We start from the raw sequence: 24,587 nt of genomic DNA, 5'->3' as shown, positions 1-24,587 counted from the left end.
TGGATGGGACATGCAGCGAGGGCCTGGGAAGGGCGCGACGGTGGAGGTAGGGACGGTCAACCTTGTCGACGTCGGCGTGGTCGTCGTCATTCACAAGGCTACGACACGAGCGTGCGCGGGTAGCATGACAGTCGCTGCTGCACACTGTTCTGTTGCAGTCGGTCCTGGGTTGAGTCGGCCGACTTGCACAAACTGGAATGGGGAGGGCAAGGCAAGGCAAGGCAAGGCAAGGCAAGGCACCGACTTCTGCGTCACGGCTTTGCAATGTCTTCTTCTCTGCTGGACGGGGATGCGACAGGATGCGCCGTGGTGAAGCAAAAGTTGTCGATGTAGTGCGTCAGGCCGTAGGAGAGAGTCTCTCTAGCTTAGCGTAGCCGCTGCGTGCCCTGGCAGGATCTCGGCGCAGCTCTCGTCGTCAAAAGGGTTCTGGCTGTCGGGCCACTTGACGCGGGGAACGGGCCGTTGGGAGTGGAAAAGACACTGCGACAATCCGCCTCACTGCGAACTACTGCTCTCTAGCTAAAAGGGCTGGGCCGCAATATGGGAGCAAAGTGGGTGGTGCATGGAGCAATGGTGATATATGGCTATGTATGGCTTGTTTGTGGACTGCTGTCAGTCACCCAGCAGTCGAGCTTGGGCACGATGGGCGAGCCAAGATCAGCCCGTTTGATGAGACTACCTAGCTAATAGGTATCGCCAATTACCGTACCAGCTGCTACTGCCCCCCAACTTCCAAGGGCTGGATTTCAGGAGTATGGTAGCGCAACTCCCATCCGCCTTTGTCCAGGCATCTTCGCTCGGCCCCCAAACACCGTTGTACAATACTGACACCTCCTTGACTCACGACAACTTCGCCTCAGCTGTGCAGTCGTGTCACCGGGGTACCGGTACCTACCTAGTCGCTGGCACTGACGCTGTCATGGTACGGTAGGTGTACGACGGCAGCTTAGACCACCGACCAGCATACTTCACCATGCCTCTCGTTCATCTTGTATGGCTATCAGTCCCAAATACCCAGATACTAAGTACAGAGTGGCCTCGTCTGTATGTAAAATGGTGTAGGCTATATGCTGTTTGTACTCTACCCCGCATCCGAGGCCGTTGTCTACCGGTATGATCCTCCACATTCATGTCATCGTTATCACCGCACTTCAAATCCCATTTCCGAGGTCCAGTAGGTATGCCATGCTGTATTTCAACCATGACCATCGTGTCATCAAGTCCATCTGTGTAGTTTGAAATTGCTAGCCATCACCTCCAACTTCTCACATACCCATATCCCAAACCGCTCAACATGGGCATCCAATCAGATCCCAGGCCACGATACGCGACATCAGGCAACGGCGGCGCAGAAGAGAGCAGCAGAATCCGTGACCAAGCCCCACCAGAGACAGACGAACATGGCTACCGAATCAAAGAGCAGCCAATGGGTACAAAGAAAAAGGTCAAGGTGATACTCATGGGTGCTGGTGCCTCATCGTTGAACTTCTTCAAGAAGGCCGAGGAAGAGATGGAAAATATGGAAATGGTTTGTTACGAGAAGAATGGTGATGTTGGAGGAACATGGCTAGAAAATCGATATCCTGGCTGTGCTTGCGACATTCCCTCTGTCAACTATCAATTCACGTGGAAGATCAAGCTCTGGTCACATTATTACTCGTATTCTCCCGAGATCTGGGAGTATTTGAAATCGATTGAACGCGAGAATACGTTTATTGAAAAGTACATCAAGCTACGACACCGTATCGAGCGATTGGAATGGGACAGCAAGGCTGGACTATGGCGTTGTGCAGTGCGAAACTTGGCAACGGACGAGGTCCTTGAAGACAGCGCTGAATTCTTCATCAATGCTGGTGGAGTGCTGAACAACTGGAAATGGCCTGATATACCTGGTCTGCATGAGTTCAAGGGAAAGCTGATGCACAGTGCCAACTATGAGGAAGGCTATGATCTGACCAATAAGCGTGTGGCCGTAATAGGCGCAGGCAGCTCAGGCGTCCAAATCGTCGCAGCAATACAAAAGAAAATTGAACATTTGTATCACTGGATCCGCTCGCCAATCTGGATAACGGCAGGCTTTGCACAAAAATGGGCAGCCAAGAATGGTGCCAACTTTCGGTGCAAGTACACCGTGCAAATTCCTCTCTCCCACAATGCTGACCTCGAACAGACAGTGACGAGCAACTCAAGTTCCTAGAGGAGAACCCTAAAAAGTACCTCGAGTACCGCAAACAAATTGAAAATGAGTTGAACCAGCGCTTCAAATTCATCCTCAAGGGCAGCGAGGAAGCCCGCGCAGCACGAAGCTACGCCGATAGCGAGATGCGCACAAAACTGAACCATGATCCTGTTCTCGTCGAGAAAATGATTCCCAAGGACTTCAACCCGGGATGTCGTCGCCCAACGCCTGCCCCAGGCTACTTGGAAGCCCTCGTGGCACCCAACACCACCATCTTCACCGATTCCATCGGCTCCATCACGCCCAGCGGCTTCATTGACCACGAGGGCAAATCCCACTCTGTCGACGTCATAATCTGCGCCACAGGCTTCAACACCACCTGGCTCCCGCGCTTCCCCTTTATAGCCCAGGGCGTTGACGTCCGCGACATGTGGAAAGAAAGCGTGACGTCCTACCTCAGCGTGGGGATCCCCAACTTTCCCAACACCTTTTCCTTTTGCGGTCCATACGGTCCGTTGGGCCATGGCTCTTTTATGCCGCTCATCGAACAATGGACACGCTACATCTTCCAAGCGATTACCAAGGTGCAAATCGAAAACATCAAATCTCTCACACCAAAACTTGCGCCCTCACTCGCATTCCGCCAACACGCAGACCTGTTCCTGCAACGCACGGCGTGGACATCGCCCTGTCGCAGCTGGTTCAAGCAGGGCAAAGTGGACGGGCAGGCTGCCATTTGGCCGGGATCTCGGCTGCATTTCTTGAAGATGTTGGACGCGCCTAGGTATGAGGACTTTGAGATTGAGTATGACGAAGAGAATATGTTTGCGTTTTTAGGGAATGGGTTTGAGGCTAGGGAGAGCGATGGGAGAGATATTACGAATTACTTGGGGTGTTTGGATGAGGGGGGGAGGGATGTGCAGCCAGAGTATGATGAGCGGTTGATTGAGATTTTGGGGGGGATGAGGTTGGGGGATGGATATGTGGTTAAAGGATGATATGACAAGAAGAAGATGATGGTTGTAGTTGGAGTTATGCCATGACCATGAATGAATTGAGCGGCATTTTGAGTTTACCGAGCTCCTATTGGGCATGTTGGTCAATACCGTAGATGGGAAGATTTAGAGGTGTTTGCCGGTGCTGGCAGCTTCCTTCTGGCTTGCTTTTCCGCAATGCTAGCCCCATTTGATGACTTCTTCGGCTGTTTTCCGAACCGAGTCACTTCTATAACCTCGGGGCCTCCGCTCGCTGACTTTTTCAACGTTTTTTCCCTTCTTGTCTTCTTTCTCATAGTTTATTCACGGCATGAGAGTCGAATACTCGGTCGATTCTTATTTTGATTTCGCAACGGCACGAAGGACCGACCAGCTGTGCAGCGCTCCCCCGATGGCCTCGGAGGAATACAAGTGTGCATAGGTACAATAGGGCTCGACCTTTTGAAATTCTAATTCCTCCACGGCCGACCGAGAATGCCAGGCCAGCTATAGGTAGCTATTACCTCACAGCAGCCAGGATGCCGGTAGAATCCTTCCAGCCATGACCCCAGGATACGCAAAGACCTCAGCCCTCTCCACAAACTCGTTCCGAAAACTATTCTGGCGCCCCCACCCCCGGATTCTCCGCCATGCACAAACGACATGTCAGATCCGCGCCCTAGGGAGGGGACGCGTTCTAAACCGTGAGGGACACAGAAATCGTGTAGGTAACAGAATCTGCACTTGGGGCTCGCTAAGCGCAAAACATGCTGTCACGGTTTTCGCAGAATAGGGCCGCCCCAAGGGAAGCATCGGTATACGAAACGAAACCAAGGACGACTACTGTGTCCACAGGTATTACAGGTACCTATCTGCCTACAAGCCTGAGGGGTGTCGCAAGCGCCCTTCGGTTCGGCCCTACCAAGACATGACGGAAAATGCCATGAGGTGTTGTTCTTGGGGGGGGGGGGGGGGGCAAGCACAGTAAGAGCCGCCTGGACTTGGAAGCAAGAGGGGGGAAACGAGTGGGCGCCCAATGACAGGGTGATTGACTGTGTCAGCTTTTCGGGAATGGTTCTAGAAGATTGGGGGAACCAGCTATTGGGCCGGGTTCATGCCATCCATCTGCAAGCGTTGCAGTCTTGGTTCGGATGTTGATGCTGACGATGACACTGTACTGTACTGTGTACAATACCTTGCCACCGTGGAGTCGTGGACAGTGGACGGGCGAAGAGATACAGTAAGTGTTTACTGTATACCTATAGTACGTACAGAGGAGTTATCGGGATAGGTTCAGGTTTGTATGGTAAGTCCTGTATGTCCGGTACCGGTAGTACCTGGCACCTGCACCTGCACCTTCTAGCCATTTCTCTGATTTCTCTCGCATCCCCGTCGTGCCAATATTCCGGGTCGCGTCTAGGAAGGGTGCTACGGTTGCAAGTCCGCCGCCATGGGGTTGCAGACAGGACAGGGCACGATGCTGTCCAGTCCAGATTGTGGTTGGAAAGTGGCACCAATGGCCGGTGGTTGCTGATTCGGTCGAGTGCTAACGTTAGGTGTAGAGTACAAGTTGGGCCTGACCCATTCATTACCGTACCCGAAGTCAACTACCGCGGCTGGACCGCCCCCCGTCGTCACAACCTGCCATGCCATTCCTCCTGTTACTGGGCACTACCAGGTATAGTACCGGTATAGTATGTTTACTGCTATCTGCTCCTACAACACGAAGGCGGCTGGTGCCTCCCCCACCTCCACAAGCACGAGCCCACTTATCCCCAAGCAAGCGAGCGAGCGGGGTTGCTGATGCGGCAACTTGCGGGCAGCGGTTGCTTGTCGCACCTGTCATACGGCTTCGCATGCTTCGCTTTGCGGCTGGGGGCGATGAGGCGTGAAAGTTGGTGGCGGAGCCTCCCAAACTCTGCCTCGCGAAAGAAGCTTGGTCAGATGTTCTGAGCACAAGTTCGCCTTCCACCACTGCTTGTATTTTCTGGTCACCGCTCCCGCTCCCACTACCCCCCTCAGCCTGTGGAGCTTGTTCTTATCAAAGTGCACAGGCGCCATGGAATAAAGAGTCGGGTAAATGCTTGGCTCACCGGGCCATGACCATCGCCAAGGGCTGGAGACAGGGCCTGTGGCTCTCGGCCAAACCTGTTCAAGAAGGACATGCTCGTGGGTAGTCGCATTGGCCAGCTCGATCCATCGCTGGACCGGGCGATTGGCACATTGGCATGGCACACCAGGCCCTCTCTTGCCGCGCCAAAACGCTCACGACGATGCTATCTCACAGAAGCCAGCGCCTCCACGTACTCCACCCCATCCTTTTACTTACAAAATTCTGCTCTTGGCCGTCTTAGGTTACGCCGCCCGACCAACACTAGGCCTGCTTGGTCCTCTTGCGTTATCTGCGCCGTTTGTGGACCGACTACTTCGCCCTCCCCGTACATTGCCTTCCTTTGAATAAGAACCGGTCAAACACGCGATCTTTTCGGCCTGTCCACTGTGTCCAAACCTTCTTCGCTGTCTCTCTCTCTCTCTCTCTCTTCCCTGCCTACTTGAAGGCACATCCCTCCCCCCCTCCCCGACAAGTCTTTTCCTTTGTGTAGACTTTGTTTGGCCTTGAGCCCACCAGCCCCTCACTTCTTCCTCGTCCTCTCCTGGTTGTGGCTTTCGAGGTGCCCATTGGAACACTCACCTTACCAAGCACGTGTTGTTGCACACACAACCCTCAATCCCCCCATAATGGCGATTTGGAAGAGAAGTTCCGGCTCTTCCAGTGGCGAGGGCCGTCCATCCTATGATGCAGAGAAGCACGCAGAACCCAAGTCTGGTTACACACATGACTCTGGAGAGATTCCTGCCACGGACGCCAGCGGTGTCGTTGTCCATGCCGACAATGCCCACTTGCACCGTGGTCTCAAGTCGCGCCACATTACTATGATTGCCATTGGTGGTGCTATTGGAACGGGTCTTATTATTGGTACTGGTAAAGCGCTGGCTCAGTCTGGGTAAGTCACGAATACAAGACACACGGCATCTTCTTGACTCCCCTGCTAATGGCAATAGCCCTGCCTCCATCCTCATTGCCTATACTGCCGTCGGTCTTCTCGTCTACGTGGTCATGACTGCCCTCGGTGAAATGGCGGCTTGGATCCCTCACTCGTCTGGTTTTGCCGGTTATGCTACTCGATTCTGTGACCCTGCTCTCGGTTTTGCTCTCGGCTGGACCTACTGGTGCAAGTACATCATCACGACACCTAACCAACTCACTGCCACTGCCTTGATTATTCAGGAATGGAAAACTGCCGAGGAAGTCAATCCTGGTGTGTGGATTGCAGTCTTTTTGGTTACCATCATCGCCATCAATTACTTTGGTATCAAGTTCTTCGGTGAACTCGAGTTCTGGCTGAGTACCACAAAAGTCATCACCATTGTAAGAACCCAACCATCCTTTCTCACAAATCAGTTGTGTTAACCATATCTTCCCAGGTCGGCGTCATCCTCCTGTCATTTCTGCTAGCAGTCGGTGCCGGTCCAAGCCCAGCAACTGGTTTCAAGTACTACAACAACCCAGGTGCCTTTGCGCCAGCGTTTGGCAAAGGAGACGCGGGCAAGTTCTACGGATTCTGGGCTTCCTTGGTCAATGCCGTATTCGCCTACCTGGGTACTGAGCTGATTGGTGTGACGGTCGGTGAAGCACAGAACCCGCGCAAGACGATTCCCCGCGCCATCAGGCTCACCTTTTACCGCATTCTGTTCTTCTACTGTCTGTCCGTCTTCTTCCTGGGCATGATTGTTCCCTACGACTCCCCAGATCTGGCCTTTGCCAATGGTGCCAGGACCGGTGCCTCGGCCTCTCCCTTTGTCCTGGCCATCAGACTGGCGGGTATCAAGCACTTGCCCGGTATCCTCAACGCCTGTATTCTGCTCTTCACCTTCAGTGCCTCCAATTCGGATCTCTACATTGCATCCCGAACCATTTACGGACTTGCAGAGCAAGGCCACGCTCCCAAGATCTTCCGCTGGACCGACAAGCGCGGTGTACCTGTGCCTGCCTTGCTGATTTCCGCCTTTTTCTGCTGCACCGCCTTTATGAACGCTGCCGACGACGCCAGAGTCGTGTTCGGCTACTTTGTCAACCTCACCACCATCTTCGGACTTCTCTCCTGGATCTCCCTCCTGGTATCGCACATTTTCTTCGTCCGCGCACGCAATGCTCAGGGCATCACCAAGGACCAGCTGGCGTATACGGCACCACTCGGCCTGACAGGGTCGTACATTGCCCTCTTCTTCTGCATCCTCATTGCCTTGACCAAGAACTTCTCCGTCTTCACAAGGGGTTCGTATGGCAACTTTGACTACAAGAATTTCATCACTGGCTACCTTGTAAGTTTCCAATCCCTGCTCATCTTCGCCGATTTTTTTTTCTATACTAACCAAGAACCTTCAGGGCATCCCCATCTACCTCGGCTGCATCTTCGGCTACAAATTCTTCATGAAGTCCAAGATGGTTCAGCCCCACGAGGCAGACTTTTACACAGGCAAGGGCGAGATTGACCGCGAGGAAGAGGCTTTCCTGGCTCATGCGGCGATGAAGAAAGCAAACAGCAATGGCAAGGATGCGAGCTGGTTCTACAAGACGTTCATCTCTTGGCTCTTGTAGACCACCCACTCGCCCTGTTCCTCTACTTTTGCTGTTTTTTTTTGGTTATTTTCATCATGATCCCCCTTGAGCATAGCGCAATATTTATCTTTTTTTGGAGGTTGTGACTGTATATGAATTACGATTTGGTGTAGCTACGATGGAGGGGAGGGAGGCAACGTGGTGTCTCGGGTGGCGTGGTTGGGAATATCCAAGTTATTCTGGGTTCCGTTGTCATCTGATCTTGTAATAGGTGCATGACTGTGATGTGATGTAATGTGAATCCAGCCATGCCAAAACGCGGGCCGTGGGAATGGAATTGTTTGTCTCACCCCGCTTGACTGCGGTTCAACAATGTAAACATGCCCTTGTTACATATGTGTTCGTCTAGAACCATCCTATCATCCTATTCTCTTGGTTTATACACACTCTTATACACTCCTACATACTCTTCCTTCTTCCCTCCTCCATCCTTCCCCTCACCCCACGCAACCTCCAACACCACACCACCACACCACACCACCACACCACACATCCTACCATAACTCATCCCCACCTCCCAGCCCACACCCCTCCTGCCCAGAATCTCGATACCCGGCAGAATATCCACCGTCGAGACCTGCAGGGTAGTGCGGACTCGGGATGCACATTCCCGGTAGCCCGGCTCTTGAGGGTGCATCGTGTATATCATGGCAGTTGTAATTCGATGATGTGCGTTGGCGGTGGAGATTGATTCCTGGACTCGGGGGTATGTGCGGGTGGGCTTGTTGCTGTGATGTATGCTGTGTGTGCGCTGCATCTCGCGTTTTGGGGAAACGGCACTTGGCTTGTGAACGATCTGGTTGGTTCGGGGAAGCGCGTTTTGGATATGCTCTGGAGGTGGGGTTTCCTCGTGGAGAGGGAGCGATGGCTGGTGGAGGGTGGCCGTGATGGATATATGATGCTGGAGGAGTTGGGAAAACTTGGTGATTGTGTAGTGATGGACAAGGACTCTTTGTAATCGTTGTTGGAGCCTAATACTGTTAGTCGTGGTAACACCATCAATAATCAATGTAGTTACGCACTTACACAGTACACCAAGTCACGATATCATCTCACCTCACCTCCACATCAAACGCCGTCAAGTATGTCAAGTCAATAATCGTGTATGCCCGTCTCCCCCGTGAGCACCTTTTCCTTGCCCTCCCCATCCGAGTCAAAGTCACTCTCCATACTCTCAAACCAGGCATCTTGCAAATCCCTCTCCGCCTCGGGGTCATCATACTCGTGATTATTATCCACCTTGTGATATTCAAAGTCGTCGTCCCCGCCCCGCAGAAACCGCTGCGTCATCTCATCCACCCACCACGCCCGCCCTTCTTCCTTGCTCATGGGCACATCGTCCTTGTCTTCCTCCATAATATGCCCCTGCGGATCGCGCGAGTACACGAATAACGAGTATGGATCTGGTTGTCCGAGGGCGTCCTTTTTCGCTTCCGCGCGCCAGAGGTCCGTTGCCATTTGGCCTGAAAAGCCCTTTCTGCGGCCTTCGGCTTCGCGCTCGGCGGCAGTTTGGAAGCGGCGGATGAGACGGTCGTAGAGGAGGGGGTGCGCGAGTTCGAGCGAGGTGTCGTGGAAGTATTCGGGGTGGACTTCTAGATAACGTTTCCTACGATTCTTGGCAATGAGTCGCTGCGCTTTTTCTTCCTCTTGGTGGAGCAGCTGGGCTTGTAGGAGGGATTCGTCTACTTCGTCTTCCATGCATATCTCTGGTGTGCTTTCGCCATGTCGACTGGTCTGGCTGTCTATCCGCTCTACGGCTTCGGGCGCGCTGGCGGGGCGGAATGCCAGAGTGCCCAGTGCAGGCGGCGAGCTAGTCATGTAGGGCATTCTCTCGTAACCGTAGACTTTGTGATCCAGGTTCGGATAGGAAGAGCGAGGCTGAATCCGAGAACACGCCCATCATGGTGTGGTGTTGACGGATGACGACGCCACACGCCCGACGCCACACGCCTTGCCTGAAACGCGCGCAGTTCCGAACCGCTCCACCCTACGGTAATGATCGCCCGTTTCATCCGTGCATCAAACATCCGCCAGGAACAGTTGCGCATTTATTTTCTTCGTCGTTTGCTTTCCTGTTCCTTCCTTGTCTTGTTCTTGTACTTGTGGTGGTTGGACATAGTTCGCAGGACGAATGAAATCGGATAGATTGAGTTCAATCATCGGAAGCACGGCCCGAACAGAGTGGTAGGTGACAAGAGCTTGGAATACTTGGATCTCTGGCAACTGTCTTTTCGCATTCTCGCGCTTTTCAATTGCGAATTTCTCAATCCTTGGAAGCGAGTGGGTTCGATACTTTAGTATAAGAAAAGGGGGAAATTTCTGTCTGACATCGCCACAATGTCTTCGAAGAACAAGACACAGAAAAAGTCCAAGGCTGAAAAGGCAGCTCAGCAGCAAGGACAACCAGCGTCAACACTCGCAACATCCACCAAACTTAAGCACCTCGGTCGAGCAGCCGCACTTCTCCTTATTGCAGGCTTTGCTTCACCCGTCTCGCAACTCAACTTGTCACCGGTTTACGGGTCCATTCCAGCATCAGCCCATCATCAACGGTGTATGCAGATTTTCACTGGTCTGGCTTTGCTGTCACGATACCAGCTTCGAAAATATGTGTCTTCCTCTGTCGCCGACTACATTGCTGTCATTGCGTATTGGGCACCCGTTGTGCAATATCTTCTCTTCCAGTACAGCGCCGACTTGGGAATCGTCTGGGGCCCGATGATCATCGAGGGCTTGACATACTTTCCCCTACTTTTCTTGTCGGTATATGCGGCTGCTGACCTGATGGACTACGTCTTCATCTCCCGGTTTGGATCTACATCGCCCATCAAAGAAGTGGTCCCAGTGGTGTCGTACTTTGCAGTCTCAAACGTGGCCAAGCTGAGCAGCGCTTTGATCCCCAGCTTCATCGGAACCTCGATCTATTTCACACGAATCGGTCTGCAAATGCTCGTTGGATCCGCCTCTGCCTTCTTAAGCCCTTCCCGAGTCATCCTCCTCGCCTTTCCCGCCATCCTCCACACCCTCTGGGCAAACCCTCACCACCCCTCCACCCATGGCTTCCAACTCGCAAACTCAACCCTCATGGCAACAGAGCAATACACCCTCCTCGCCCGCCACGAATCCCTCACCGGCTACCTGTCTGTAATTGAAAACCACGTCGACAATGCCTTCCGCCTCCTCCGCTGCGACCACTCCCTCCTCGGCGGCGAATGGCTCGTAACACCCGAAGCCCACCGCAAAGGCCAACGCAAACCCGAAACCATCTTCGCCGTCTTCGTCCTCCTCGAAGCCGTCCGCCTCATCGAACCAGCCGCTACCTCGCCCCTCCCCCCCAAACCCGACTCCCAAAAGTCCGCCCTGGTAATCGGTCTCGGCATCGGCACAGCCCCAAACGCCCTCATCGCCCACGGCATAAACACCACCATTGTCGAACTCGACCCCGTCGTTCACTACTACGCCACACGCTACTTCTCCCTCTCACCAAACCACACCGCCGTCATCACAAACGCCGTCTCCTACGTCGCAGACACAGCCGTTTCAAACCCCGCTTCCTTTGACCACATCATCCACGACGTCTTCACCGGCGGCGCCGAACCAGTCGCCCTCTTCACAACACACTTCATCCGCGGCCTACACACCCTCCTCACCCCCGACGGCACAATCGCAATAAACTACGCAGGCGACCTCTCCCTCGGTAGCACCAAACTAGTCCTCAACACAATAACCTCCATCTTCCCCTCCTGCCGCATCTTCCGCGACGCCCCCGCCCCCTCCCCCTCCCCCGGCCCCGACTTCGTCAACATGGTCATCTTCTGCGTAAAACGCGAGACCGCGGCCCAGGCCCCGTCTTTTTCCTTTCGCCCGCCCACCCCCGCGGATCTGCTGGGCAGTATCGCGAGGCGGAATTTCTTGGAGCCCCAGGCTGCGCTCGAGATTACGGGCGAGTATGTGAGGGGGGAGGAGGTGTTGGCGGGGGAGGGCGCGTTGGAGCGGTATCAGAGGGGTGGGGCTGTGAGCCATTGGCGGATCATGAGGTCTGTGTTGCCAAAGGGGGTGTGGGAGATGTGGTGATATGGATGTGCGGGGGAGGGGAGGTTGGTACCTGTTGTAGTGTGTGGGCATGGATTGGGGTTGGGAGGGAGGGAGGGAGGGAGGATGCCAGATGTAGATGCGGATGATTGTATAGATAGAACACGTGTGTATTTTCGCAAACGCTGTGGAAAGCTAAATGCATGAATACGAGTAAAATGTGCCAAAGCAACTGGTCGATACCGCTAAACATGGCGATGAGATGCAATGCATGCCACGCTTGAAAAAAAAAAGCTAGACTACTAGAGTAAATCAAGTGACAAGACAGAAACGCCTCGCTCATGCTCATGCTCATGCTCACGTTCAAGCCATATTCCACCATCTAAAGCGGCAGCCGGCCATGCATCCATTTCAATTCATTTCACGTATACCCCCCCGCATCACCGCTCACCCATGTCAAAACGATGCGTCAATGCCTTGCCCACCTTATTCTCCGGCTTGGGCGGAATATGGTGATGAAGAAACTTCTTGGTAGCGGCATGGCGCACACTCGCCGCCTTGGAAGCATCAAACACGATTTTAGGGTCGTCGTACGTTTCCGGGCAGCAGCAGGCGATATTCCGGATGCAGGTGGAGGTGACGACGTCGTGAATGGAGATGCGTTTAGCCGGGAGCGGGTGTAGCATTTTCAAGACCAGGCGTTTGATGGCGGGGGGCTCGATGAGGCTGAAGAGCTTACCGCAGCGCGGGTGGCCGTCTTCGCCGTCGAAAATGGCGCCGTCGGGGTGGTGTTCGAGGAAGGCGTCCCAGCCCTTTTTGAAGCGGGCGTAGTATTCGAATTCCGGTTTTGCGGCCTGCCAGGGACAGCCGCCGAATGTCATGGTCAGGTAGACAATGGCGCAGGACCAAATGTCCAGTGGACGCGGATCGTATGCCCGGTCTTTTTCTAGCACTTCGGGCGCAATGTAGGGTAGACTGCCGCAGATGCCGGGCTCGGAGAGACGAATCTTGCCCATGTTCTTGCCGCACTCGCCTCCCGAAGCGCGAAGGCCGGGATGCTCGCCGCTGAAGACTTCGGCCACGCCGAAATCCGAAATCTTGAGGTGGCCGTCCTTGCTGAGGAGGAGGTTTTCCAGCTTGATGTCTCGGTGGGCAATGCCGTGGCTGTGCAGGTAGTCGACGCCGCGTAGCAATTGCTTGAAGAAGCAGAGTCGATCGTCGCGGCTGTAGAAACCCTCGACACCACCTGCAAATAGCTTGCGCTCGACCAATGTGTACACTTCGCCATAGGTGCAAAACTCCATGACGTGGTTCCATCGATCACGATCTGTGCACAGTCGCACCGTCTCGACAATGTTGGGATGATGCAGGCTCTTCGCGATGCTGTACTCTGACTTGATCTTGAGGACATAGTCCTCCTCTGTTTCGTCCTTGTCACGTTCCCTAAACTCCTTGACGGCGACTAGCTCCTCGTCCTTTGCAACTGCTGTCCTTCGCGCCATGATTCTCACTTCAGAAGTCGCCCCCTTGCCCAGGATCTTGCCTCGCTTGCCTGGCATGAGGCTCGAGCTCTTGAACTCTTTATCCAAATCACACCAGTCAATAATGAATTCGTCTGGCAGGTTGACGCTGAGTCGGCGGGCCTTCATGCCTACGCCTGCGACGGCCGGTTTGGAGAACGTGTTGAGCATTCCAGCCGTTGGCTTCTCCTCGGTCTCGCCGATTCGGGGAACCTGTTCGGTACTGGCAGAACGCCTTCGTGGCCGTAGTGGCTTCTTCACTGTGCTTGCGCTTTCGCTGCCTGCCCATGTGATACCATGACGGGGACGGCTCATACGAGAGAGTGCCGTGGTAGACGCAGGCTTCTTGTCGAAACTCGGCCGCGTCTCTGGCGACATTGTGTTCGGGGGTGATGCTGCAAGAGGCGGCGAGCCGGCACGTGAGGATCGGTCTGAGCGGCGGGTGAAGGAGAATGAGCTCAGTCTTCGGCTTTGTTTCGGTATGTCCACTGCTGGGGTTGAGACATTTGCCGGTCCATCTACACCCGTCTTGACAATGTACGTCTCCCTTTCAGCCTTTGGATTCGGCGATCCATTTGATTCGCTCGCGGATCCAGCTTGCTGCTGACTCTCCTTGCTCGACAACCCCCTGTGTAATTTGCTGCGCACAAACAGGCCTACCCGCTTTCCCAGTCTCGATTTCTCGGGCGAGAGTTCGTGTGTCTCCTGGTTTGTAGCCGTTTGCGTGGAAAGGGGAGAGGTTGCCGCAGGTTTTGCAGGCTGAGGGACATGTTGCAGAGGACTCTTGGGCAACATGTCGCGCGTGGCTGGACGTGGTGTTGCGAAAACGTCGTCTACGTGTTCGTCTGTCTGCTCCTCAACGTGGTGACCATGGCGAAATGGGTGAGAGAAGGGCGCGCCAGTGTCGCTGTTGTGGCTAGTGGGTGTGAGGGGCTCCGCTGGCTCGCTTGCAGAACCATTGCTCTCATCCTCCTCTTCAATGGATATGGGATAGTCGACCAACCGTGAGTCTCGGTGACGCAGGCGATCGGATAGCGTGGGCTCTTCAAAGGACAGGGCCAATTGTCGACTCGTAGAGCCAACTACGGGCATAGTGGTACCTGAGGATACGGTAGGCGATGTTTCCATGCGACTTGAAATTCGGTGGTACACGAGGAGACAAGCCAGAGGAGTAGGGCTTTGGGCAAAGGCGGAGAGTGTGTTGCCAAAAAGGTCAAGAGTGCAAGAAGAACAAGCAAAAGCCAGAAAGGGCTATCGTGGCTAGGCTCGCTGGAGTGGGCTGGGGCAATGATAGGAGCGCTTGAGCGAGCTGCACGAATGCAGATGCAGGGTGGGAAGGAGAGATGGGGACAGGTGAAGGGGGTGCGAATGCCACAGAGCCATTCACACAATTTCAAGGTTGAAGGGGTTTCGGATGTGGGAACAATTGAAGAACAATGCACGGAATGATTCTGGTGGTGGTGGTGGTGGTGGTGGTGGTTGTGGTGGCCGCAGGGCAGAGTGACAAGTCCAAGACTGGGGAGTTGGGTGAAAGGGTGCAGGTGGTGAGGTGACGGGCGGACGGGTACAAGCAGGCGGGGATTGGCAGAGAAGTGACGTTGGCCTTCGGTTGCGGTGCGGATTCGAGGCACGACGGACGGGGGATGGGCGAACAAAGAGAGCAGCCCGCTGGGCTTTCCACCCAGTGGGGAGAGAAAGAGAGGGTGGGTTCAGGACGCCGTGCACAGTGCCGGTCGGTTTTCGGGATTTGCGACTACGAGGAGATCTGGTGGCTGAGAAGGCTGTTTAGGAGAATGGCTAGACTCTCTCTCTCTCTCTCCATCCAACCCTGCTCTAGTACTCTAGCAGCTCTCCTCTTCATTCCCGACGCCGACCGCCCTTGTCCAGATGTGCAGCCTGTCCTGGGTCGTCTCTCCCTCCCCCCTGCGCAAACCCCCACAGCGGCGAGTTGCTGCTGCATTGATGATTGCATCGTTTACGACTTGGAGAGCCCCGCAACCCGGACCTTGCCAGACATGGCACGTATGGTAGATGATGTGCGTCGTCGATTGCACCCTGTTAGGGGATGCTTGCATGCTGGAATGCTTGAATGTGCACACAGTTGTGAGATCGGATAGGTGTGCCCCGTACGTACACGGTACAGCCCGACTATCGAGGTACTGTACTGTACTTTCAGGGTGAAGGAAGGCAAAAGGCCATGGCTATCTTCCTCTGCCTCGGCATCTTACCTACACTTGGGACCATCTCGTAAAAGCCTTTCACTGGCAACACCAACACCAACAACAGCTCAGGACTACCCACCTACCTAGGTACAAGGTACACCAACCTTCTATTCGCCCTCGCCCTCGCCCTCGCCCTCGCCCTCGGCTGACAATAGTCTGGCGATGGAGAAGGCGTGGATTGCGACCAGCAGATCAGAAGCCATCCCTGGCTTTCCTTGGGGCTTGACTGACGGCGTCTCCGCCGAAGCCTGGACGGCCGGTTAACCGCCGCAAGCGACATGTATACAGTGTAGGTATTAGAGTACTGGAGTCGTGAAGGGGGGGAACAGGCCGTGCGTGGGGGTTCGGTCTGGTCGTTCCCCGGCCCACGGTAAGCCCCTTCCCCGCCATTGTCACTGGCCGCCGCCTTGCCTTGCCTTGCCTTGCCTGGCCCACGCATGGTTGTTGGTTGGTAGGGGAGGTCGAGTAACTAACTGCAGATGACCACTTTGTCCACTCTCCCTCTTTTGCCAGTGACTATAGATCATCATCTGCAACCCGCCCAGAGAACCCTACTTTGCAACTCCGCCGTCCCAGGCAGGGGCGCGAGCAGCTTCTGCTGTCCTTGTGCGGTCACGGTCAGACGGTCCCAGATCGCCAGAGGGATTTGCGGGGTCGGTATTGGGATCCCATGTACCCACCACCTACCTACTCTACCTATCCACCTACAACACGACTACATGCCACCACTCTCGACTTCTCAGCCGTCTGCCTATTGATCTGCCTCCGCCCGTCCCCGAGCTCTCGTTCCTGTCTGTCCCGGCTGAACACGTCGAGCGCCCCAGTTCATCCGACGTCATACCCATGAGCGAAGACTTTGCTGGCCCCATTGCCTTCCTACTCTACTCTACTTACCATATCATATCCTACTATACATATCAAGTCAGCCGCGGATGCGGGCCAAGCGGTGAGTCTCCTGCGTTTTGCCAAACATACCTTGTTGCTGGTATGTACAAGACTGTTGGCTGCTGGCTGCTGGCACGGGTTCTCTCCAACCCGCTTTTTACCTATTCCCCCCCCCACTCTGTCACGCACATTTGCACCTGCAGTAGTCAGAGCTTCTTTTCACCGGTCGAGCGCTTGACACGTCTTGCATCGGAATCTCGGATTTCCCCCAGTCCAGTCCAGTCCAGTCCAGTTCAGTCCAGTGACTCCCGTCTGCCAGTCTGGTTGTACTACAATGCCTATGCGCGGGCCTCCACCTCCTCCCTCGTGCCTTGCGGCTCGTGCAGACGTTCCTTGTGAGAGGCATGGCCGAATGGGGAAGTAGGGCCACAACACCTCTTTCCCGAATCCTCGCCCTCGCCCTCGTCTTTTCTCTCCACAATGGCCGCCCAAGTTCCAGCCGACACCGACAGACAATCAAACAGCCAGCATACTGGACAACACCTTCTTGCCTCCCTTCTTCGGAAGCGCAGGCCACGCCGCATTGCCCAGGCACGGCCAATGGGCGCTTGACGCAACACACCGGCCACTTGGTCTTGCAGCTCATCAGACACAATATTCTGGCCATGTTCAATTCGCTCGAGTAGGTCTATCGATGGCAGGCGTTCCACATTTCACAGTCGTACAGCGAGCCTTGGCGATAGGTTTGAAGATCACGGTGATCAATATTCCCCCCCTGTACCGCCCTTGGCAGACCGGAGGAAGGCTGGGCGTCATCTATCGAGATTCGATACCCTCCACCCTTGGCTCAGGGAACGCCTCTTACTATCCTGGCTGACAATCCAGAATGGAATGTAGATGGGGCTGTTGATGAATGTCTTGGGAGATCTCCATTCTCCACTGCTCCAGCAACTGCCGCAGCGTAAGCACGCCAACAGATTTTCCCGCCCAATAGGACAGGTTTCGGGCCAATTTACAGGGCATTTGGAGAGACGAATGTACGACGAGGTCTACCGACTTCAGCCCCATTCGTCAGGCACCAGTACAGGAAAAGGCTGCTTCCGGTGTCTAGAGCCGGGACAAAAGATCCTAACATGTTTTCCGCGAGCGGGATAAATCCCATCACCATATTTCCACATAGCATGCACAAGGTTCAAAACCACACGCATTATGCTTTGCCAAGATGGGTAGATCCTCTTGGCTCATGCACCTGTGCGACCTATCCATCTCGATCACGCACTACCTACGTGTTTTCGACAGACCGGCAAGACTCACGGCCAGCATCTGGTTTCCCCGTGGAACAACTCGAATGCAGCTCTTCACCCAGCTGTAGACGGACGGAATCGCAATGTCTGGGCCCGTTTAGGAGTCTCTGTCCTGTCAGTCAGACCTGTCTTTGAAGATCATCTATCCAAGCTGCTTGCTCACTTGCCTGCAATACGTCACGTGCCTACAAGGGACGCGTGAAACATCACGATACCAAACAACGAGACTATCATCAACACAGACAACATGAATCCAGTTGAACTGTGTCACCATTCATTCATCCTATACATGACCCTAAACATTGAACCTGAAGCCTGCCCGCTGATCCAACTCCAACAATTCCACTTCATCATCCGAATGCATCCCATTCACGCTCGCCACCACCCTCGGCCTCGCCACTATCCTCCCATCCGCCTCCACAATCACCTCGTCAAAGGCCTCAATGTCCGGTTTCTTCGTATTCTCCGTCTCCTCCTTCCATGAATACCGCTGGTTGATGGAAACCTGCCGCTTAATTGCGTACTCCTGGTCATGACGCGTGCTGGAACCAGAACCCTGGTTGGAGCGAGAGCCTAGCTTCTGGCTGCCGCTATAGAGTATCGATTTTCTGGCGGCCCGGCCGAGGCAGGGAGATAGGCGGACGAAGATGAGGCGCAAGGTGGGCATGCAGACGCATACGATGCCTACGTTGAGTTCGAGGATGCTGGGATCATTCTTTGGTTCAGCTTGACAACTTTACGAGAGGAGGAAAGGGTAGAGGTGGTTGGACTTACGACCATAGGGTGATTTTCATTCTCGTCATGGTAGGATTGGCAGCAGTTGTTACCCCAACCTGTTGAATGGCCATGAGGCGTAATATTCCGACAATCGTGGCCGCAAAACCAACCAGAAACATGGGCACCGTTGCGATCTTCTTGCTCAGCGGCATCTGAAGTTTGCGAATATTGTAGAGCGGGATCGACAGCATCCAGAAATCCAGCGCGATGCCGATGATGGCTTGCGCCCAGATTAACGCGGTGTTGTTCGAGCATGTACCTATCGCGTCGTCCTTCATGTACTTTTCCCAGATGTAGCTTACGGGCAGACAAGTGAACAACATGGCGATTGTCGTCGTCACTCCAAAAAGAACATTGAATATCATGGTCGCGTAGATGACAGCCGGTGTCTTGCCCACGCTGAAAATGCGTACGAAGAAGAACAGCAGCGAGAGGCGCAGGAACATGAGGTCGAGGAAGTACATGATCCCAGCGATCCAGTGGAATCTTATAAAAGCAACGACGTCAGTCAACTTCAGGGTCCAGACGTCGCGACCCATGCCGCTCTTCAAGGCCCCTAGGTCGCTGATGACGGTGCCGGCAAGGCTGAAGCAAAAGGTCATCAAGAGGGAGAGGTCGTCCCACCAGAGATCCTGAGGCATAAAGAAGATTTTGTACGAGAAGCGGCAGACGATGAACAAGGCCGAAACGGAGATGAGCGTGCGGTCGGCTCTGCGAAAGGATTCTTGGACGTTGCGCACAGGGAGTCCACAGACGGTTGCCGTCGTGTTTTGTGCGGCTGCAAGCGCAATCAAAAGTCAGTTCTGTGACGGCTTGTGTGAGACGCGCGGAGGGGAAACTTCGTACTCAGGCCTTCCTGGATTGTGCAATTGTTGATAATGCAGGCACTTGCGATACTCTTCGAGGGTTCATCAGTGCAAGAGCATTTCACGTCGGTTCGGGCACATGTCGAGTTGGCCCGCGACTTCAATATGCAGCTCAACTGTTGTGGAGAGGCCGTCAGCAGTTGCAGAAAGAAAGAGGAGAAAACGAAAAAGATGCCTTGTCCGTCTGAAAGTTCTGGGAATATATACATGGATGGACGTACCGGACACGCTGGTAAACTCAGGATAGCTGCCAGGGAATCCGCATTGTGTGTCTGAGCAGCAACAAGAGTAGCCACATGTACAAGGAGAGCCACAATGGACAGATGCAGTTGCAATCTCATCTTCGACAGCACATGTGAGGAAAAACCACTACCCGTGTCTCGCAAAAAACGTCGTTGAGAAGGGGGCGGGGGGGGGGGGGTGTGGGCAGCGTAGGTAGGGCAGGTATCCTATATTTGGCTACTACCTCTCCTTATCACAACACCACGCCCAACATGCAAGATCTACAAACCCACCACCACCATCATCATCCCGAAACTCTTTCATCCAGCCCCCAACCCAGCGAAGCGCGCCATGCTGCCCAACCAAGCTCGAGTCCTTTGGCTCGCCTAGATAGCGCAAACTCAATCACCACAACTCCCCACCCAATACAACACTAGCCATGACGCCGTCTCGACCAAATCGGAGGGAAATTTATAGATCCTCACGTCATTGCTCTGGCTTGGCTGCTTGCACGCCACACTAATGGACATATACATGCGTTTGTCTGCGCCGATCTGCTGTGTGTGCATGCCGCCGTGTTGGAGCTAGGTTTGCGTGGTAGCTGGGTGCTGGGTGCTGGGAAGGCTGGGGGCTTAATTGCGGCTTGGTGTTGCTTTGGCTAGGTAGGCACCGGTACAAGTCTCTAGGGGGCGCGGAGGGGGGTATGTAGGGTCTGTATATACTTTATACCTTTCCAGCTAGCACAAGAACGAACTGACTAAGCCATGGGGGGTGGATACCGGTACCAAACTCTTGTAGCAAATCCCTCGGCCGTCGGTATGGGTATGAAGATAATGAATTCCACCAAGGGAGGGTTTGGAAATGTTGTACCGGTAGCGTATCGATATGGTGTCTGCGTTCGTTCCTGGGGTGACTTGTGTGGGTGGGTGGGTGGATGGATGGATGGATGGATGGAGGGTTTGTGTGATTGTGATGTGATGTGAATTCGCCAGCGAGGTGGGTGAAGTGGTGGCTGTTGTGGGTATCCCACCTACCTAGCCAGCCTACCTAGTCACCTAGCTACAGTACCTACTGTACCATCCCGTACAGCACAGCAGGTAGACCACAACAAAGCATCAAAACTCCCCCTTGGCAATATACAAGCCTACCTACCTACCCACCTCGTACCTACCTGCCTAGCACAATACCCTAACCCATTCAAGTCTACTCCACAACACACCCCTTCCCACCCTCCACCATAAATCGCCACCAGTAACCCAATCCCCCCCGGAAACCTCTCTCCCGTACGGTACGCGAGGGCGCCGGGTGCCGCGGCGCGCGGGCGGGTGGACTACGAGGGCGGACGGGGGCGTGGGGTTAGGGCTTGGGTTGGGTTGGGTGGGGATTGGTAGGTTGAGGTTAGGGTTGGGTTAGGGTTGAGGTTAGGGTTGAGGTTAGGGTTAGGTTAGGTTAGGTTAGTGTTAGGGCAAGTATAGTGTAGATAGACAAGCAGTGTCATAGTGTAAAGCCACGTGAAGGCGTCGAGCTAAAACGCGTTTGCCTAATTTGAAAAAACTTCCTCCTGCCGAAAGAGTTTGGAGTCTGGTGCACCAGATGGTTGGTGTCGTGTCGTGTCGTGTCGTGTCGTGTCGTGTCGTGTCGTGTCGTGTCAAGCTACGCGCTGCGCAAAATCTCGGACTTGGCCGTACGGTACCGGTACCGCTGTCCTGTTGCCGTGTGTCGTTTGCGTCTCAAGATGCTACCTATACCCGTACAAACGATGGGCTTGCGCTTGTCAATCACCTGCGTTTTATCTACCTGTCTACCTACCTTTTGCTACGCTCTAGCCATGACGTTGCACTTGAACCGCCCAGCGTGGCCAATATCCTTTACTCCCATCTCGCAAAATACCATACCCGTACCCGTGCGCAAAGCGCGTGTTGCATACGGTATGCTAATGGAGAATGAGTCTTGTATGACTGCGAATCGAGTGCGGGTTTACTTGTTCCGGCGGAGTGTTTACAGCTTCAAGGGGCAGATATGGCGATAGGTCATGGGGGGGGGCGGTTGGTATATGTAGGTACAGTGTAGGCTTTGTGGGTTTGTGGCTGGGTGTGGAGGTGGAGGTGGAGGTGTGTAGGTGTATTGATGTTTGGGCATGCGAGTAGATTGGATTTTGATGGTAAGCGGCTGGGTCAGGTACTGTTTGTAACGAGTGAGCAAGTAAGCATCTCCTCCCCTCCCGTGCGGTACTGCAATGAGTCGTTCGCATTGTATTTGACATGGGTCAGAGCACGTCGCTTGACCTGCTGACAACCGCAGTGCATCCAGCCTACCTAGCGTCTAATACACAGTTTTCATCTCAGCCTGCGAGTCAAACAAACTGCAGTACCGATTCCAACGCTCAGGTTACAGTCCAGTGGATATGTGTGTCCATAGCAAGTCTGGTTCACAGTCACGGCGTTGGCTAGCTGGGGGTGAGATGTCAAGTGGATGGATGATACGATGATGCAGGTCCAAACTGGGATTCAGACAGAATCTACTTACTTACCATGGTAGATAGCAATATTTTTCCCGCCATCTAAACCAAGCACTCCACATTTCCCGCAGAAAGCACTCCCAAACCATCCAAGGGCCGTGGATTTTCCACAATCAATCTTCTTCAGCAACAGTATTACACCATTTCACCCATGATCCCTCCCCCCCTCGCGCCCATGCCCATGCCCACACCCTCTGCATCCACACCACACACAAGCACACCGCCCTCTCCGCAAACTGAATTCGGCGTCGTCCTTGGTGCGGTACTGGGCTTGCTAGTCCTGATTATAGCAGGCTGTATCTGCTATGCAGTGTGGTATAAGATGCGTCAGCGGAAAAAGAGGGCTCGTCGGAATGAGTGGCCGATGGTACGGCGGGCGGGGGATATGAGTCCTGGAGCTTGAGGAGGCTGGTTGGGAGAGGCGGGGAAGACTGTCCGAGGGCGGTGGAAAAGGGAGGGGAGATATAGGATGTGTATGAAGGAGAGTGAAGTTAAGTTTTGTTATTAGATGTTTTACTATGGGATATGGGATGGGTTGGAGATGGTGGTGGTTTCGTATTTGAGTATAAGGAAAAACGTAGGGAGGGGGGTATCTATAATAAATCGAGTTCGTAAAGCGTCTGAGTTGGATAACATGCACCGATGCCGTCCGTCCAAAACCGTCCCAGAAACACCGATCCCAGTAGAAAAAGAGTGTCTCGCACCAAAAAACGGGTGCGTATAACATGTGGTTTGATGCCCGAGAGTGGGCTAGCCACTACGACTGAAGACGCGATTCTTGCGCCTGCTCTTGGCCAATTTCGGGGTCCAGATGCCGCTGAATAAATCTTCGCATTCGTCCTCGTCCTGCGAGTCGAACTCTATATCGTCGTCCTTGACTTCCAGGCCACCATCCTCATCGATCCCCGTGTCTTCCCAGCCCGTGCTTTTCACCACTCGCTTCGTCTCGAGAATGAACTTGCCAATCTTGTACTTCTGTGCTTCTTCCACAGCATCGACATACTTCCAACCCAGGACGCAGCCGCAGCTGCGACAGCTGATATCAGAGACGGTATGAGCGCCGGTCACTAGTTGTCGGGGTACAGCCTTGTGTGTGAGTGTGTTTGGCAGGTCATCCTTTTTCCAATCGATGGGAGTATCTCCCCCGCTCAGCACATTGGCAGATGATGGCGGCGCGACAAGATAAGCTTTGCCATGTCGGCCAGTGAAGCCCTTGCTGATGATCGCCGACACCGGCACGAGATCAGAGAGACACTTGTAGCAGCGAAGGTGCGACGTCGGATTACGGGAGAGAAATGAGGTAGGTTGTGGCGGTGAAGAAGATGGGGATCCAGTTGAAGCGGTAGAAGTTGAGTAAGCGGAACTTCGTCGCCGTCGGAATGGATTGCTGGGAAGGAGATATAGGGGGAAGGGCGTCGTGGGAACGTTGGGCATGGTTTCCGATCTTCCTGTACAGGCTTTGAAGCACCAAGTATTCTTGTCAAGGTAAAATATAGATCGCTCTGTGGTTCAGTAGAGTATCACCAACAGTTCGCTGGGGTCGATGCAAGCCAGGCGTCAACGTGCTTGCAAAATTATGAGTTCAGATGAGATGGTCAGGTGAGGTAGTCGCCTCCGTTGGTCTGCCAAAGTATTACCGGAAATCACGTTCAAGAGTATGCAGCCTTAGTCCAGTTGCGTCGTTCGCATGGCAACAAGCCCCGTGACGTGACAAAGTCGCTGGTAGATGCCCGTTTCCGGAATGAAGTTTACCTAGTTCCCAGTGTTGGTGCAGACACCAGGCTGCGAGTGTTGTCAAGAGGTCAAGGGCCAAACCATGAGCCAAGAATCCACAAAGAGTAGTTACCAGAGACAATCCTCGGTCTCTTTCGCGACTCGAGCGCGTACGCCGTGGGGACGCCCAACCTCCGTTGAACAACGACGAGGTGGTTGAGGTCCGAGGAGAGGAGCAGGTGACGTGAGATGGACAACGCTATGATGTCGCGCGATCCCGATAACGGATAAGGCGAACAGGAACGCCACAGCCGGGGGTGCAATGCGGGGGCGCCGTGAAAGGACGTCTGACAAGTGAACAACAACAACAACAGCAACAACAGCAACAACAGCAACAACAGCAACAACAGCAACAACAGCAACAACAGCAACAACAGCAACAACAGCAACAACAGCAACAACAGCAACAACAGCAACAACAGCAACAACAGCAACAACAGCAACAACAGCACCAACAGCAACAACAGCAACAACAGCAACAACAGCAACAACAGCAACAACAGCAACAACAGCAACAACAGCAACAACAGCAACAACAGCAACAACAGCAACAACAAGAACAACAAGAACAACAACAGCAGCAGCCGGAAGAATGACTCTCTCTTATATGCGGTGTGAATGTAGTCACTTGTGA

At 54.0% G+C, this 24,587-nt stretch overlaps 12 protein-coding genes across 12 annotated transcripts; 7 read left to right on the top strand and 5 right to left on the bottom strand.

The window, feature by feature from the left end:
• Positions 1 to 10: 10 nt before the first annotated feature.
• On the top strand, positions 11 to 313 carry IAQ61_004733 (uncharacterized protein; the record flags this gene model as incomplete). The annotated part of the gene is made up of 1 exon (XM_066096476.1): positions 11 to 313. One exon carries the CDS (start codon positions 11 to 13, stop codon positions 311 to 313), a length of 303 nt encoding a protein of 100 aa, XP_065953794.1.
• A 981-nt stretch (positions 314 to 1,294) lies between these two features.
• On the top strand, positions 1,295 to 2,197 carry IAQ61_004732 (uncharacterized protein; the record flags this gene model as incomplete). The annotated part of the gene is made up of 1 exon (XM_066096475.1): positions 1,295 to 2,197. The coding sequence occupies one exon, from the start codon at positions 1,295 to 1,297 to the stop codon at positions 2,195 to 2,197; it is 903 nt and encodes a 300-aa protein (XP_065953793.1).
• Positions 2,198 to 2,322: 125 nt separating this feature from the next.
• On the top strand, positions 2,323 to 3,177 carry IAQ61_004731 (uncharacterized protein; the record flags this gene model as incomplete). The annotated part of the gene is made up of 1 exon (XM_003839341.2): positions 2,323 to 3,177. One exon carries the CDS (start codon positions 2,323 to 2,325, stop codon positions 3,175 to 3,177), a length of 855 nt encoding a protein of 284 aa, XP_003839389.2.
• Positions 3,178 to 4,581: 1,404 nt separating this feature from the next.
• Positions 4,582 to 4,806, bottom strand: IAQ61_004730 (uncharacterized protein; the record flags this gene model as incomplete). Its single annotated transcript, XM_066096474.1, has 1 exon — positions 4,582 to 4,806. One exon carries the CDS (start codon positions 4,804 to 4,806, stop codon positions 4,582 to 4,584), a length of 225 nt encoding a protein of 74 aa, XP_065953792.1.
• Positions 4,807 to 5,892: 1,086 nt separating this feature from the next.
• On the top strand, positions 5,893 to 7,813 carry IAQ61_004729 (uncharacterized protein; the record flags this gene model as incomplete). Its single annotated transcript, XM_066096473.1, has 4 exons — positions 5,893 to 6,158; positions 6,217 to 6,583; positions 6,640 to 7,536; positions 7,601 to 7,813. The coding sequence occupies 4 exons, from the start codon at positions 5,893 to 5,895 to the stop codon at positions 7,811 to 7,813; spliced, it is 1,743 nt and encodes a 580-aa protein (XP_065953791.1).
• A 1,113-nt stretch (positions 7,814 to 8,926) lies between these two features.
• On the bottom strand, positions 8,927 to 9,661 carry IAQ61_004728 (uncharacterized protein; the record flags this gene model as incomplete). Its single annotated transcript, XM_003839337.2, has 1 exon — positions 8,927 to 9,661. The coding sequence occupies one exon, from the start codon at positions 9,659 to 9,661 to the stop codon at positions 8,927 to 8,929; it is 735 nt and encodes a 244-aa protein (XP_003839385.2).
• A 510-nt stretch (positions 9,662 to 10,171) lies between these two features.
• Positions 10,172 to 11,908, top strand: IAQ61_004727 (uncharacterized protein; the record flags this gene model as incomplete). The annotated part of the gene is made up of 1 exon (XM_066096472.1): positions 10,172 to 11,908. One exon carries the CDS (start codon positions 10,172 to 10,174, stop codon positions 11,906 to 11,908), a length of 1,737 nt encoding a protein of 578 aa, XP_065953790.1.
• Positions 11,909 to 12,306: 398 nt separating this feature from the next.
• IAQ61_004726 (uncharacterized protein) lies at positions 12,307 to 14,514 on the bottom strand (the record flags this gene model as incomplete). Its single annotated transcript, XM_003839333.2, has 1 exon — positions 12,307 to 14,514. The coding sequence occupies one exon, from the start codon at positions 14,512 to 14,514 to the stop codon at positions 12,307 to 12,309; it is 2,208 nt and encodes a 735-aa protein (XP_003839381.2).
• Positions 14,515 to 18,092: 3,578 nt separating this feature from the next.
• IAQ61_004725 (uncharacterized protein) lies at positions 18,093 to 19,649 on the bottom strand (the record flags this gene model as incomplete). The annotated part of the gene is made up of 3 exons (XM_003839331.2): positions 18,093 to 18,501; positions 18,572 to 19,352; positions 19,421 to 19,649. The coding sequence occupies 3 exons, from the start codon at positions 19,647 to 19,649 to the stop codon at positions 18,093 to 18,095; spliced, it is 1,419 nt and encodes a 472-aa protein (XP_003839379.2).
• Positions 19,650 to 20,426: 777 nt separating this feature from the next.
• On the top strand, positions 20,427 to 20,645 carry IAQ61_004724 (uncharacterized protein; the record flags this gene model as incomplete). Its single annotated transcript, XM_066096471.1, has 1 exon — positions 20,427 to 20,645. The coding sequence occupies one exon, from the start codon at positions 20,427 to 20,429 to the stop codon at positions 20,643 to 20,645; it is 219 nt and encodes a 72-aa protein (XP_065953789.1).
• A 2,285-nt stretch (positions 20,646 to 22,930) lies between these two features.
• On the bottom strand, positions 22,931 to 23,614 carry IAQ61_004723 (uncharacterized protein; the record flags this gene model as incomplete). Its single annotated transcript, XM_003839330.2, has 1 exon — positions 22,931 to 23,614. The coding sequence occupies one exon, from the start codon at positions 23,612 to 23,614 to the stop codon at positions 22,931 to 22,933; it is 684 nt and encodes a 227-aa protein (XP_003839378.2).
• Positions 23,613 to 24,549, top strand: IAQ61_004722 (uncharacterized protein; the record flags this gene model as incomplete). Its single annotated transcript, XM_066096470.1, has 2 exons — positions 23,613 to 23,651; positions 24,304 to 24,549. The coding sequence occupies 2 exons, from the start codon at positions 23,613 to 23,615 to the stop codon at positions 24,547 to 24,549; spliced, it is 285 nt and encodes a 94-aa protein (XP_065953788.1).
• Positions 24,550 to 24,587: the final 38 nt, after the last annotated feature.

Source organism: Plenodomus lingam, assembly GCF_022343315.1.
Source record: "Plenodomus lingam strain CAN1 chromosome Unknown contig_19, whole genome shotgun sequence".
Lineage (NCBI taxonomy): Eukaryota > Fungi > Ascomycota > Dothideomycetes > Pleosporales > Leptosphaeriaceae > Plenodomus > Plenodomus lingam.
This window is presented reverse-complemented; position numbering and strand designations above follow the sequence as displayed.